Genomic DNA, 15,333 nt, shown 5'->3' on the forward strand with positions numbered 1-15,333 from the left:
CCATCCCTTTAATAATGGTCAGTATAACGTTCTCCCTACATTTTGGCAATGTTTGTTAGGCGTGTTAAGGGGCCACTGAGATGTCAGACGGAAAAACCATTCCATATACGCTGTGCTGTTAACACATTGGGACAAGTCCACAGAATGTCTCTCTTGGGTCCCTCACCTCTGGGTCAAAAAGCCAGGGGAAGACAGGTTTCATTTTCTGCCATTAGATCCCGTGGCTATTACCTCATCGGAATGTTGCCATTGCCATTTGGATGCAGACAAAAGAACCAAGGACAATGTTGTGGCAGAAACTTGGTATCCAGTTGATTGCATTTACAGTCGAATTTGCCATTTAACATCTGTTTCTGGTGAATGATTCCACCTCTAATGATATTATTCCATTTCATTTAGCTCTTGTTCTTGTTAACTAGCTTATGTTATAATCAACTTTCTTCATAAACATTGGAAAATGCGCCGTGTGCGAAGTTTCTACAACCTTGTCATTATACACCAAGTGTATTTTTGCCTTTGTGTATTCTACAACCAATTGGTTACACTTTGTCTTTGCTAATCCCGAAATTCCATACTTAGGTCATCGGAAAAAATGATGATGAGATGTCCCTAGGACATTCTTCTTTCTACCTCAATAAGCATATCCATAAGGTATATTGAATGAAAACAGAGAGATCAGGAAAGATTTGCACTTCTTCAGCCTCGTGTCACGCACAGTCTCTTTGAAGATGCACTGCAGACGATTGTGCTTCATTCAGATGAGAAAACAATCGGCTCAAGTTGGATAGACAATAATCTGTCTTCCTTTCTCCCTCTACCCTCTGTTCCGGCTTCTGTTTTGCAGGTTGTTGAATGGACGGCCAGCACCTGGCTCCCGTCCACCGTGCTATAATCGACACCACCTGGTATCAATGGCAGTCTGAGCCACCAGACCAGCCTGTGGCATGCAAGGGCTTGAGGTCTTCCGCTCAGATGGTTGGTGAATGCCCAAACGCATACTGAAGAACTCATTACAGAGGGATAGGGAACTCTTTATTCAAACCCAAGGCATGACTGGCTATATATATATTTTAGCCCATTATACCATCTGTTATTTAAGATTAAAATGAGAAACAAATCTTGAGGTCATGTGCATCATGGCTATAAATATAATAAAGAGTAACAATGCACATATTCTCTTGCTTATTTGTATGCTAAAGTTTTAAAACAGAACTAGAGAAAGACAAAAACTGTAACTGAAATAGCACCACAGCATTTATTTAATCAATAGTCCCTGTTTGTAATTAAAATAAATAGCTACCCCTTAGAGCACAATGTTATACCCAGGTCTCAGATCAGAAATACATACCTAAGAGTTTAGGAGAGGTATAGTATAAAAAGAAATAAGACTATTAATAGTTCATAATTGTTACAGGCCTATATCTAACCCATACATTTCCCCATAGAAGTATGATTCAAAAAGACGGTAATCTTTGCTGAGATACTTGACTTAAGGTGGAACACGTTACATTAATAACGTTTATATAATTTTTGCTTTGAGAAGAGAGGAACCCTGGAATTCTCTGGCTCCCAGTTCCCCCTTCCTCTCCCTAATCGAACCCATGAGCACTTGACTGAGACTGACAGCTTGGCCCTCTGAATAGTTTGATTTCAAATAGTTTACAAGGTTTTTTCAGGAGAAGATGTCTGGCGGTGAGCGACTGCTGACGAGAAACACTTGAACTCATGAATCGCTCTATCAGCAAATGCTTATCATAGGTAGATGATCAGTGTGGCATTACACACTTACACACTTTTTCATAGACAGAAAAATGACATGTTGGAAATGTAGATGCTTTCCATGGGGGCCAATCAAACAGTGAGCCCTGCATGCACGTTTATTGGCGTTAACACCTCAAAAGCCAATGGGAGCTCTGCATTTGTTTTCACAGAACATGGTGAGAAGGAAGATAATGTTTAGAGAAACAGTGTCTGTGAAAAAAGAAAACTGTGCAATGCTAACGGTTCAAACCAGGATCCAGCTGGTCTGTACAGCACTAGCGCTGTAAGACAGAGTCCAGACCCAGAGAGAAGTGAGGCCTCTGGGACACATTGCTTGAGAGTGAGATGTGACTCATAAAGGCTATGAGAATGTCCAGGAAAGCAAATTAACCAAATTTTTCCAAAACAGACTGACTCATATTAGTGACTCATGGACAGGCTAGCAAGAAAAATGTAACCATTATGCAATGTCACGGAGTTACCGGATAGTTATGAATAATGTCTGTTTGTGACCCCTAAGTCTTAATTCAGACAAAAAAAAGAAGATGATTCTTGTGAGAGATGGCATTGGCTATCATTTTGAAATGCCTGCTGGTTACCATATTCTGGTTTTCAAAGGTATCAGAAAAGAGTAGAGAAATAGAGACATACTTATGACATGACTTTCTGCATACATCAACAAAATGTAAACAATGGAGCAAATCATTTCAATGACAACTGTTGTGCTCAATGAATAACATTCAATGAGAGCAGAATAACTTGACACTATATCACACAAAGTCTCCTTATTCTCCCAAAAAGAATGGGTCCTTATTACTTTGGCTATGATGAGGTAAGAGACTCACTCATTTAGGTATTCATAAGTCCTATTCATCATATGGAAAGGGGTATTTTCTATAATACTGAAAATATCACTGACAGTGGCTTTAAAATGTCAACCTGAGTGGCCCGAAAATCATCCCAAGATGTGAAATGTCTTTCATTGCTCTCCTTGTGTTATGTTCAGACTTCTGTATGTTATAAATTAGGTTAGATGTTGTTGATGATAGTGCCAATAATACATTTTGAGCCTCAATGCCTAAAGGAAACATGGGCAGCAGAAGGGGAAAATAAGCATACGTTCCTGATTCTGAAAAATTATATTTACAACATTACAGTCAAATCTTTTAACACAATCTTATGATCATCCAATTGATCCTCCCTGGGGGATATGATCTCAATGTCGTCAAATGTTATTTTATTGTTATGTTACGGAGAAGGTCATGCAGGATATCCCAAGTAAAACAATGAGGTAATGGAATTTATCCTGCATGTTACTTTTATCTAATCCATGTGTGGTGCGGTAGGTGCTGGTAGGTACATGTGGTAAGTACTTGAATAAGACACTATTTCAAGCTTTAAAGGGACAATTCGCCATTTCCCCTCAAAATCGTTGTCTAGATCACCTTACGAATGTGTGGGACGAATGTGAAACTGGCTTCTTAATGCATTCTGTACATCAATAGCTAGGCCTTGCTAGTTTGTGTGATGTATTTGGGGGGAATCACATGGTTTTGAAAACATGGGAGCTTTAAGGAAGAGTGAGCTTACCGTTCCTGAATTAGCTACTGCCTGGTTTGTTTACATCCATAAGCACCACGCTAATGCATTCATCTATCACTTGTGTTTACTAACATGCATTATAGTTTAAATGCCCTCCGTGGCCAACTGGGGGCCGCAAATCACTATGGTCGTTTTAGGGTTTCATCTTTCTGACTTAAGTTATTACTTCCTGGTCCGATAACATTTTATTTTATTTTTCTAATTTCCTGGCTATTTAGACAACAAAGACCACTTATAAATTGCTGTTGAGTTGAGATCAGTGAAATTTTCATTTCAAGACTTAATATAGTGAAAAATTAAAGAAACGTTACAGATTATATAATGCTTACAGGAAATAATCACAGTAGGGAACAATTTGAGAGGCCAAAATTCTTCTTTTCTTTTTTTTCCTGAATCCCTGCACTTGTACAGAGAGGACAAACAAACATTATTGCAAGATGGTTGGTAGGGAAACAAACAAATACAGAAGAAAACCTAAAACACATGTCATACCACAGCAGTGACCAGTTCAAAGACCATCAAGTTACATTCTTTTAAGTCCCTGGCCAAAGAAAGGATGAGGTAAAAAAAAAATCAGACTTACATAATAATAACCTTTTCAGGCTTACATAATATTTTAGATTTGTACATGATTAAGGCACCCAACTGCATTTCCCCATGACCCAAGGATGATGTTGAACAGACACTCAAAATCTTTCCTCATTGATTGCCTGACTAAGAGGAACATTTAGAGAAGGATTCCTGTCAACCACTTAGCATGAGGAAGACATAATAAAAGTGTGGGGATGGTGGAAAAAAAAAGGCTGGGATCGGGCTGGTGTGTTATGCAATAGGGTGGTATATGAAGATGAAAGTGTCAAGTTCTTTTTATGCATATTTTCACGTTTATTTTATTTTATAAGGTTATTTTAAGTTGATTATTTATGCTTATTTTCTGCAAATATGTCCATTAAATTCCACCACAAATCCCCAAAGCGCCTTATTCCAAAGTGCTTTACAATGGCCTTTCATTCATCCACACACACACCCATTCACACACCAATGGCGGCAAGCTACCATGCAAGGCGTCGGCCCGCTCATTGGGGGCAATTTGGGGTACAGTGTCTTGCCCAAGGACACCAAGACACGTGGACAGGAGCCTGGGATCGAACTGCTGACCTTGCGATCATTAGATCCCAGCTCTACCTCCTGAGCCAAAGCCGCCCCCATATACAGCGTTTAATGAAACTACAAATTCTATCTGAAAAGCAATGGAAGAAAAACATTACCTCTGAATAAAACAAGATAACTGCACTGTAACTAAGAAGTTGCTTTTATACAAATTGCGCAAAATGAATGACTGACACAATGATAACCATAAACACCCACAGCTAAAAAAGCTGAGTACTTCCCATAGGACATAAGGTAATCTTTCTGCTAATATAGAATATCTACTCATTAAATCTGGTTAATTCATTACAGTTCAAGTGTTTTCCTTCACAAGACTGGAACAATGGCACTTTACTTCTATTAACGATACTTTAATAATAATTTATGCAAAGATCCCAACGCAATCCCAACTCTTCCAACACAGACATTGATTGGTAAGAGGTAAGTTATTACAGCTGTTGGACTGTTGAACAGCAGGAGAGGTGTAACATCTATCATTTTATGCAAAATCTAATTGTTCACGTAACAAAATGAATAGGAATGTGAATGCTGTGTGTGGTCTGCCTTGTGTAGGAGTGTGAACTCTATCAATGAAAATGTTAAAACCTAATCCCTTTAACTAGCGATGAGAGCCATCACAAGAACCTATACTGTTGCATGCTGGTTCTGAAGGGGAAAAACAGTCCTACTTTACCTGATTTGGTTACTGCAATGCAGTGGTAGTCATCTTGGCAGTACATTGTAAAACGTAAGTTAAGTAAAACCTTTTAACATTTTTGGAAAGACTTCCCAGCCTCTGTCAGACTCCTCCTGAGTAGATTCTTTCCCCTCAAAGGACTCCACATAATCAATGTCCTTAATAATTCATTTCAAACTTGTGTGTTTCCAAAGCTTATTTCTTGAAGTGTCTCATTACCCACTTGAAGCTTTTTTTAGTTGGACTGTAGAGTATGTGCTGTAGATTGCATGCAAGCTACTAAAGCCTCTGGGCAAGAGAGGTAAAGAGATATAGTGGCATCAATAGCATGCTCAACCCTAAATTTAGACTACTTAGCGATTCAATAAATCCCTTGGCATGTAAAGAGAGAGACTTTATTGATGAAACATTCCCCTGAGGGTGGCACACAATCTATCATTAACAAGGACATTATCCTCAGGTGTGAGGGAGAGCAGAAGGTAATTGTATATTTGCACACTACGACTTTTAGTCGTACAGTTACAAAGCCTCATACAGGTACGGTATCAAAAGTAGTTAGTGAGGTGTGAGCTCTGTACAAAACGGAGTCCTTTGGATGAAAAAGGCTGTTAAATACAAAGCAAAGGGGAAGGTGTAACTCCACCGGATAATACCATGGGGCTTAAGTGTTAGACAGCTACGTATAACCTCTTCAGACAGCAGCCTTTGTTTTCGTTCCGTGCTCCCTCCTCTGCTCGTCCAGGCGGGGGCAAAAAAACTATCTGTCCCCCTGAAACTGTCAACACCTGACAAAGAAACGAGACACTGGGCAGAACTAACAAGATTGAGCAAAATTGAGAGAGAGAAGGAGGTGGGGGGCCGAAGAAAAGGGGGTGGGGAAGGCCATGTGCCCAGAGGGTTGGAGGGGGGTCAGTGGTGACTGTAAGCACAACCCCAAAAAAAAAGAAGAAAAAAAAAGGGGGAGGGCACACATGTAAAGATATTTAAGATGCACAGACACAGCTGGGGAGACAGAGCCTGAACCAACAGTTGGCCAGAGGGGAGCTCCAGTTCAACCAGTTAGGTCTTCTATTCTTAACTTCACCAAACCAATCTTTTACACTCTGTCTTTTTCAGGACCACAAGCTGAGCGAAAGAATTCCACTTGACCAGGACAGCTTGAAATTAAACAACGCCAGACAGAGGCTAAACCTCCACGTGGTTGAAGAATCACATCCAGATCCTTTAGCGTAGAAAAATTATGAAGGCGGCTTTGAGGACGGTGGCTTTGAGTGTCACCCTGCTAATGCTGCTGCTGGCCGGGGCATGGGCACAGAACCCCAGGAAGAGGCTGGCGCCGCCCAAAGCTCCCAAGGCACAGTGCTGCGATGAGGTGCGCTCCCTGAAGGTGCAGGTGGCCAACCTGACCAGCCTGCTGGAGGAGATGGGCCGCAAGCAGGAGACAGACTTGATGAACGTGGTGAGGCAGATGATGGATCTGGATAAACAGAACCGGCAGCAGGAGGCTCGTGTCACCGAGGCTGAGAGCAAGTACTCCGAGATCAACAACAGGGTGGAGATCATGCAGCTGCAAGCATCACAGTCTGGCACTCAGACCTCATCAGGTAAGGCTAACCTTCTCCATGATGTCTCGCATGTTACACAGAAAGGTATTCAATTAAGACAAAATCACCAATGAAAAGCAATTGCTATAAGAGGTTTTGCTTCTAAATTGTCAATGTCAGGTATGGTTCTTTGTCAAAATGCTTCAGAAGTACAGCAGAAGTAGCCAGGGTGAGAATCTGGACAGTTCCACATGGCAGACCCAGACAGCCTGACTTATGTGCGCTCTCTCTTTCTGTTTGCTCAGTTCTGCTGCCAGATGCCATTCCCAGGTGTGGGAATAAAATAAAAAATTCACTTGCTGCCATACATTATGCACTGTCATAAACATTCATAGCAGTCTACAGTCTTGCATGATCACTCATTTCTGACACATTGCCATCAGTTCTGTATTGTGTTCAATAATTAAGTCTTACACTCAAGTCAATTGAAAACATCACTTATCCAGCTGAAACAAATTATAAACCAAAAAATATAGGTTGAATCGAATAATAACTGTTGTTTTCAAAAATAAGGAATTTCGAATGCACAAACATTTTCATTTACAGGACACTTGGAGCACATTTTTAGACATTGAAAACTATAATCAGCCTTGCACACTTTGAATCTTGGCCACTAGACAGCTGCCATCAATTGGTGATAATGGAGATTACAGTGCGCAGACTTGTCTGGGTGCCTCGTGGTAGCCAAAAGCCATAATCTGGACGCATAGTGTTCTGTCTGCAAGACACTCAATAAAGACCACCTCCATCAAAGCAAATTATTTCCATCAGTCATTTGAACTTTACCAAACGATTAATCATCAACCACAATGTAGATGGAGATTTAACTCTTAAGTTCCACGTTTATTATTAGCCAGTCTTGCTGGCTACTTTTATATCATTTTCAGGGTAAACACGGAGAGACTTTATATTAAAAAAAGAGAAAGAAAAGCAAATTAGAGAGCAGGAAGAAAAGATTACAGTGGGGTTTCCACTTCAGACTCAGACAGTCAAGAAAACACATTAGCCACTTTTTTGATGCATTGGATCAATTTCTCCCCACTGATCTCAGAGCACTACTAATGGCCTGGCCATACCAAGACAGGAACAATGGGGGGAACTATACGAAAAACCAAACCATGCTGTGTATAATATACTTCTGTTCTGAACTCTTTGACTCTTTGTGGGAGAAACATTTTTTTTAAATCAACCATGAAACTAAACCCATCTGTTTTAGCCATCTCACCAAGACAGAACCTTCTATTTTCTAGATGCCATCTACGACTGTGCAACCCTGCACAGCAAGAACTACAAGATCTCTGGGGAGTACAAACTGCCAGCAGATGACTTCCTGGGGACTCCTGAGCTGGACGTAAGTCATTATGTTATGTTTTATAGACTTTTAGGAGTCCTGCTACGTTGTATTCTACGCAGGATGCAATTGTAGGCACCTTTTCAAAGATTAGTTTGGGTATGTTGCTAAACCTCAGTCATTTGTTTTAGGTCTTCTGTGACATGGAGAGCCAAGGCGGTGGCTGGACTGTCATTCAGAGACGCAAGGTGGGCCTGACATCATTTAACCGAGACTGGAAGCAGTACAAGAACGGCTTTGGAACCATCCGCGGAGACTTCTGGATAGGCAACGACAACATTTTCCGTCTGACAAGGCAGCCCAGTGTGCTGAGGATAGAGTTGGAGGTATGGAAGGGGGGCTGAGTGGGGGAAATGAAAACAGGGTAGTCAACATAACAAGGCCTCAGATACTGAGAGTACTAGATAGATAAGACCATGGTAAAGCTTTCCATGGCTTTGACTTTGGCTAGACCACCCATAAAACAGTCAAAAGAAATGGAAACCCATGGTACAGCTCTTGCCCCATGGGAAATTAGAGATATTACTAAATACTGAAACTCAATGAGTTTTAGAAACCATAAACATTGACAATGTTCCATACTTTCAGTTGCATACCTTTTCTGTAAGCTGTGCTGTAAATGGTTAAATCATGTATTGTGTGTTTTTTCTGTTTTCCAATGAAGGACTGGGAAGGTCAGACTAAATATGCAGAGTATGGCTATTTCACTGTGAAGAATGAGCTGAACAGCTACAAGCTCTTCATTGCCAACTACAGCGGGAATGCTGGGGACTCCCTGCGCTACCACAACAACACCAACTTCAGCACCAAGAACAAGGACAACGACAAATGTGTGGACGACTGCGCTCAACTACGCAAAGGTACAAAAATCTAAGTGGTTGAGTTGTGTTAAACATCAATGTTAAATATGATTGCAGCTAAAATTGGCCCTAAACAACCTGTTTCGAGAGTATTAGCACTTAATTTAATTAGGCAAGCATAAAAAAAAAAAATCTGAATTACTCTCTCATGTGTCTATTTTTTACCCTTCATTCCTCCAGGTGGTTACTGGTATAACTGCTGCACTGACTCCAACCTGAATGGTGTGTTCTACCGCTACGGGGAGCACACCAAGAGCACAGATGGGCTCACTTGGTACGGCTGGCATGGGCCCAACTACTCCCTGAAGAGAGTGGAGATGAAGATCCGGCCACAGAACTTCTAACCATAAATGCTTGCATGCTTGCTGAGAGATTTAACACAATCTATTATTGTCTGGAATATTTCTATTTCAAGGTTGAATGTGTGACATTCTTAACATGTTTGATTGTAAATTGTAGTTAATTTAGTATTTATCTTTTAAAATGTATTTTTACCACTGTTCCGCAAGGGTAACTGAATGTTGCTTCCCTCTATCATTTGTCTCAAAGCATTAGGGTATATTTATCAGTCATAACACATGCCGTCTTCTAGTCTGTGGTTAGGTTGATTACATGTATTGCACAGGTGTGACCATGCAAAACATTTCATAAAGCTCCAGCAAGAGGGTTTACAATGGGCCTTTGCGAGCTACTGAAATGGGATTGACCACCCAAGGTACTTTCATCAAAAGTACACAAAGGATTTTATTGTTGATTTTATGTAATTGTGTCATTTGTAAAATGTGTACAGCTCTATTATTGTTGTTTTGTGGGATAGAAAATAAACCTGTATTTTTTAAAAAGTGTGTTGCGGAAATAATTCTGTAAAGTCTATGTCTTTCTAATTTAATATCAACAAATCATAATTTTTCACAGATTTTGAGATCTCAATGGTTAACTGGGCAGCAGCAGCGATGGGATATTTACCATATTTGATCTTCGATTTATCACAAGTGATGGTTATAATACTCATCCTTTACCAAAAGGTCAGCTGGGCCTCGTTAACATCCCATAGATCGCACCATTATCTCCTTTTTGTGTACAAAGCCCAAGTGGATAAGCTCCTGGCTTATCTACCCTCGTTATTGGAGTATAAGAAAATAATTACAACACTAGTTCTCAGAGTTGGTTACACCAAATTGGGTAAATCTGCTTTAGTTTTGGTGCACCTTACTGCTGGAACAATCTACAAAATCCATTGCAGTAGATTGTTCTGGTGCTGCTCAGGCAATTACACACTTTGATCGAGGACCACTTTGTTGAAAAATGTGGTTGTTTTCCTTGATTGTGTTTTATAATGTTGTCATTCTGGATGACGTATGGTTGTGCAGTGTTCCCTGGTAAGAGAGACCTTGGTCTCAATGGGGCCAACATAAAGGGCCCCATTTCAGGAATCAAGACCACACACGTTTCCCACCACTGCCCATTCAGTCAATAGTCCATACAGCTATTCTGACAAGCCACATTCAAAATAAATGACCTTTCAACCACATAATCATTGGAATGGCCAAGTTATTTTCATTCTCACAATGTTTCAGTGTGTCACCTTTCAGCAGGATGCACTGCCTAAGTTCAAGCAAAGACAAGTCAAAGGTCACCCTTTTTTAAAGAGGAGCCCAGGCCAGAAGGGAGCAGAAATAGTGATGGTTCCCTTCCTCACCCCCCTAACAGACTACAATGGAACCAACAGCATTCTAAAAAGTAAGTCCTTGGGATCTAAGAAATGCTACAAATTATTAGCAAATAAGCAAGAAAAAAACAATTAATTAATATGTGCACCTTGTTCCCCCACCAGTCCAACCAAGTTTCCACCAGCTGCAGACTGGAGCTGGAGGGCCCAAGGATAACTGGAAGGTCCTAATTGGGGCTCCTCATTAGTGGAAGAACCCTGTGGCCTGGTGTGACCTTTGCACTGCATATGCAGGGAATGCCCCTGTCCTAATGGCTGACATGCTTCATTTCTTCAGCCTGCTCATTGCAAGGTCTGCTGGGCGATTTTTATAGTTCATTTCCAGAATAGCCTAACTTTCTGAAAGGGTACTGTACTTGTAGTGCCAAAGCCTCAGCTATTTTCATCAAGATATCATGAAGAACTAAGCGAGACTTGGCTTTTAGTTTATTTGCTGGAACAGTATAACGACCTTAGTTTAAAAGTACAATTTTAATTAAAGGAAATAGCTAAACCAATATGCAGTCAAGTAGATGTCTAATCAGTTTTATAGACTCTTTCAGATGCAGCTGGAACTAAAAATCAATGAAGCAAAAACTATTTTCTTTTTCTTTTCACAACTTTAGAAAATAGCATGTCACCGTCCCTGGAGTGAAGGGAAACTCATCTGAAAAGTTTAGTAAAAAACTATTAATAATAATTTTAGAGAAAATATATAACAGGCGGAGTTGAGTCCAACTCGTAACGTGTGTTCCTTTTAGAACACATTCCATGCGTTTAGGTTTAGACCCAAGGTTATTTGACTATGTCTGTTTTTACAGGAGAACTGTACAGAATGAAATGGGCTAGGACGACCAACATTGGATGGGCACCCATCTGACAGGATGGCTTCTGCTTAAGAGGTTGCAGCTTCCTTACATCTGAGCATACCAGACTTTATTTGAAATTCCATTTCGACAGTGCCCAGGCAACATTATGGTCATTTACTATAAACAGATGGGCAGGATGTAATGACATTCAGTTCTAGCCATTGGTTTAGCGATTGGGTTAAAAGCTCTCTACTTTTCTTTTAAAAACATAACAATGCACATATCTACATGAATAAATAAACGGTTTTGATTTTGATTCAGAAACATGGTTCACCACACCAATAGATCTATAATTACTTAAAGAAAAGGAGAATAGAAAGGAAGGACGCATATTAAAGTATTCAAAGGGCCCTGGCCAACTGTAACTCACCTAGTGGCTGACTAAGTTGACCGTCATTCACTGCTTTCCCTCTTTTATGCAAAAAAATCATTTTGTTTGGTCAAAGTCCCACATGCCTTATTCATACTGACATCCCCCAGTTACCCCCACATCTGGACGTTTGTGAAGCACCATCAAAGTCTGTCTCACATCCTCACAGGAGAGCGTGGATAATTCAAGAATGTGTATTTCTGTCTCTATATATCGGTACGGTAAATGCTTCCCCAGATTCAAAATGCTTGGTAAATATATTATATATAATAGTACAGTTTTAGATATGATCACCTTTTGGCCTTCAAACACCACAAACAAGGTGTGTCTGCGAGGCCAATGATGATATATATTAGGCAGCTCTTTATAGTGTTATACCGGGAATACACTGAGATTTAATAATAATAATAATAATAATAATAATAATAATAATAGATTTGATTTAAAAGCACATTTCTCAAACTCAAGGACACTGTACGGGAAAAAAGAAGAAAAAACAATGGATTGCTTGTAATTTCTCGTATCAACATTAACTTTTTTTTTTAAATGTCATATCGCAGCAAGAAATAATAATAATTGTATGTGAAAGCCTCCATCACATACTGTAGTGTGTATACTCTCTACCAACTGTGAAACTTATACTGTTAGATCGCAAAGCGTGACATTTTAACTGACGTTACAATTTGTAAAGTCGTACAGTGTTTTCCCGACACTAAGTTGGATTTAATCACCCTCCAGCAGAAAATCCTAAAACCCACCGAAATGAGGGCCATAACAAGTTCCTGTGTGTCGGAGTGGATAGAAAGTGTGAAGTGCTCTCTAATACACATCCTGACATAATGTATCCTGTTGATCAGTGCTATTACTCCTAATTACCATTAAGTAGGCAAATTACCCTACAAATCTCCTCCTAATACAGTCACTATAGGCTAGAACTGGTTGTGTGGTGCAGTGAGTCTTATGACCAGACTTTGGGACTTTTATGGGAAATCCTGGAGAGGTGAGAACCAGATGGAGAGATTGAAAACACCGAGCCGCTGGCTTCCATCATTCATCATCATCAAGGTCCACAGAAATTGAAAACAGGCCTGAGAAACACTCTTCCAGACACACTATGGTTGAAAGGAGGCAAATGTCCAATTAAATGCCTGGAAAACCGATTTCTTCATACAATACCAACATAAAAAAAAAGTGAGATGGAAAAGATGACAAGAGATATGAAAGTGCTATCGGATGGAGGATATGTGAACTATATAGATAAATTGCCAGTCTCTTTCAGTGAGGCTTTGTGATTCCAATGTACACAAGTCATAATTAAATTAAACAACTAGGGCCTAGCGAGGTGGAGGCTAAAATGCATTGGGGATGAGGGGTGGAAACCTGTTCTACCCAAAATGCACCACTTGGGGTAACTTCTGCCACGTCTGCCATAAACACCTACTGAAAATCACATAGTCATTCCATCCGTGGCACAAAGATCAAAACATACCATTGCATCATAGCAGCATTTCCAAAAATATGGACCCATCCAAAAATGACACTTCACTCATTATTTCCACATAAAATGACTTCCATACAAAATACATCAAGTGCTCTGCATGACACATGTTTGTGTGTGTATGTAAGCGGCTTGAAGGGGCTAAATGCCTATCATGCCCTTCATTGAACATCAAGCAAAGGTACAATATGGGTAATGCACTTATGTAACCCGCTCTCTCTCAGTGTTTATACTTTGTCACCAAGGTGAGGGACAGCTGCTTTGAACTACTGGATGTCTGGCGTTTCTCCTCCTGAGCCATGTGTCAGATTCTGAAAATAGCCTCTAAAGGCACTGGGCCTCATTCTTCTATTCATTGCTACATCTTCAATTTTGTGTTTGATTGTTGTTGAAATAAATACATATATATATGCTTTCATTTGATTATCATTCTTTATCAGTATTAACTTATATCCTATGTTGTGAACTAAAATTAATCAATGTATAAAATCAGTTGTTGAAAGTGAAAATTAAAGATGCTACGGTACAGCATTTAATACCATGGTAACCATTGTGTGCAGAGTTCACATTCTATCAGCAGTGCGGTGTGCGTGGATGTGCCTCAGTTATATTTCATTTGGAAGTGCGTTCTCTCAACCACTGGCAACATCAGCTTCCTAAATTATTTCCCACAGTTAGTTTTTGTGTGGATTATGTTTTAGCAATTATCGCAGCACAGTGATGGCTTCTTATGGCGGATCGGCAGTGTAAAAATGGCTTTACTGAGAATCCTACCTGATAAGAGACTCTAGGATAAGGGGAGAAGCGCCCTTCTGGAACTCCAGCTCTTTGTAGTGCAGGGCCTTGGCATAGGCACGGCATTTGGCAGCTCTCTCACCTAGCAGCACAATGCCGTTGTCATCTCTCAGGGGCAGAGGACCCTGGGAAAGAAGATGACATTCATTAGATGAGATGGATGGATGGCATATCTTAAATTAGTTTTTCACTTTGTAATTTTTGGTTTAATGCAAATCAAACACAAATCAAATATTTACTCAAATAGTGAGCTAAACACATGAACTAACATGTCCTCTATCACACTTCAGAATATGTCCCAGTGTCCTTTATGACTGAAACTTATATGGGGCCACAGGGTGTGTTTCATGCGGGTGCAGAGGAGTAGGCTCTAAACCCACCTTGTCGCTGTGTTCCATGAACTCAGCCAGGTTGAGCAGGGTTTGTGTGACCTCAGCGATGTCCTGGGAGGTGAGGGCAAGCTCGATGCTGCGGATCAGCTCGTCCTGCTGGTCCTCACTCAGCTCCGACCAGCACGACAGGAAGGCTGCGTTAAACAGATCCCTACGGGTCGAGTAGGAGATTTACAGAGAGAGGGAAAAAAGTTCAAGACAGTGCAATGACCATGGGGAGGTAATGTCTCAGCAGCAGTTGTTGCTACATACGTGTATGTAAGTATTGTCTATTTCCTACACACAATGGCATATAAGACCAATGGTTTTGCTGTTGTTTTAGATCTTTGGTGAGAGAGAGACCTTTTGATTCACGCTGAACTGTCATTCAATACTTATGGTAGGGAGACACCTTGGAAGACTTTGGTGGCTGCCTGGGTGCTCTGTGGTGTGTTGGGGATGTGGAAGGGAATGAAGGGAAGAAAGGAGATCGGTACCTGGCGAGGGGGATGTAGGTCTGGGCTAGAGACCAGCATGAGCGCAGGGCAGGTGAGGACGACTCCTTCAACAAGACCACACTCAGGCGCCTCAGCCACTCCAACCAGTCGTCTTTGGACACCTTCCTCGCTGCGCCCCAGGCCTGCAGCCACCAGAAAAAAATGCAATTCAGCTAATCCACTTCATATGTGCTTTGAGCA

At 40.7% G+C, this 15,333-nt stretch overlaps 2 protein-coding genes across 2 annotated transcripts in view; one reads left to right on the forward strand and one right to left on the reverse strand.

Annotated features, from left to right (window-relative positions):
- mtor (mechanistic target of rapamycin kinase) overlaps nt 1-15,333 on the reverse strand; it is an 83,152-nt gene that overhangs the window by 49,517 nt on the left and 18,302 nt on the right. The window contains exons 26-28 of the mRNA XM_080533608.1: nt 15,133-15,275; nt 14,645-14,807; nt 14,244-14,389 (exon numbers count right to left, since the gene is read on the reverse strand). Coding sequence (XP_080389734.1) covers nt 14,244-14,389; nt 14,645-14,807; nt 15,133-15,275 — 452 coding nt within the window. The remainder of the gene's footprint in view (nt 1-14,243; nt 14,390-14,644; nt 14,808-15,132; nt 15,276-15,333) is intronic.
- Nucleotides 6,450-9,368, forward strand: angptl7 (angiopoietin-like 7; the record flags this gene model as incomplete). The annotated part of the gene is made up of 5 exons (XM_080533447.1): nt 6,450-6,813; nt 8,064-8,164; nt 8,296-8,490; nt 8,829-9,024; nt 9,205-9,368. The coding sequence occupies 5 exons, from the start codon at nt 6,450-6,452 to the stop codon at nt 9,366-9,368; spliced, it is 1,020 nt and encodes a 339-aa protein (XP_080389573.1).

The sequence above is a fragment of the Nansenia antarctica genome (assembly GCF_963989245.1).
Source record: "Nansenia antarctica genome assembly, chromosome: 6".
In the NCBI taxonomy this organism is placed as follows: Eukaryota; Metazoa; Chordata; class Actinopteri; order Argentiniformes; family Microstomatidae; genus Nansenia; species Nansenia antarctica.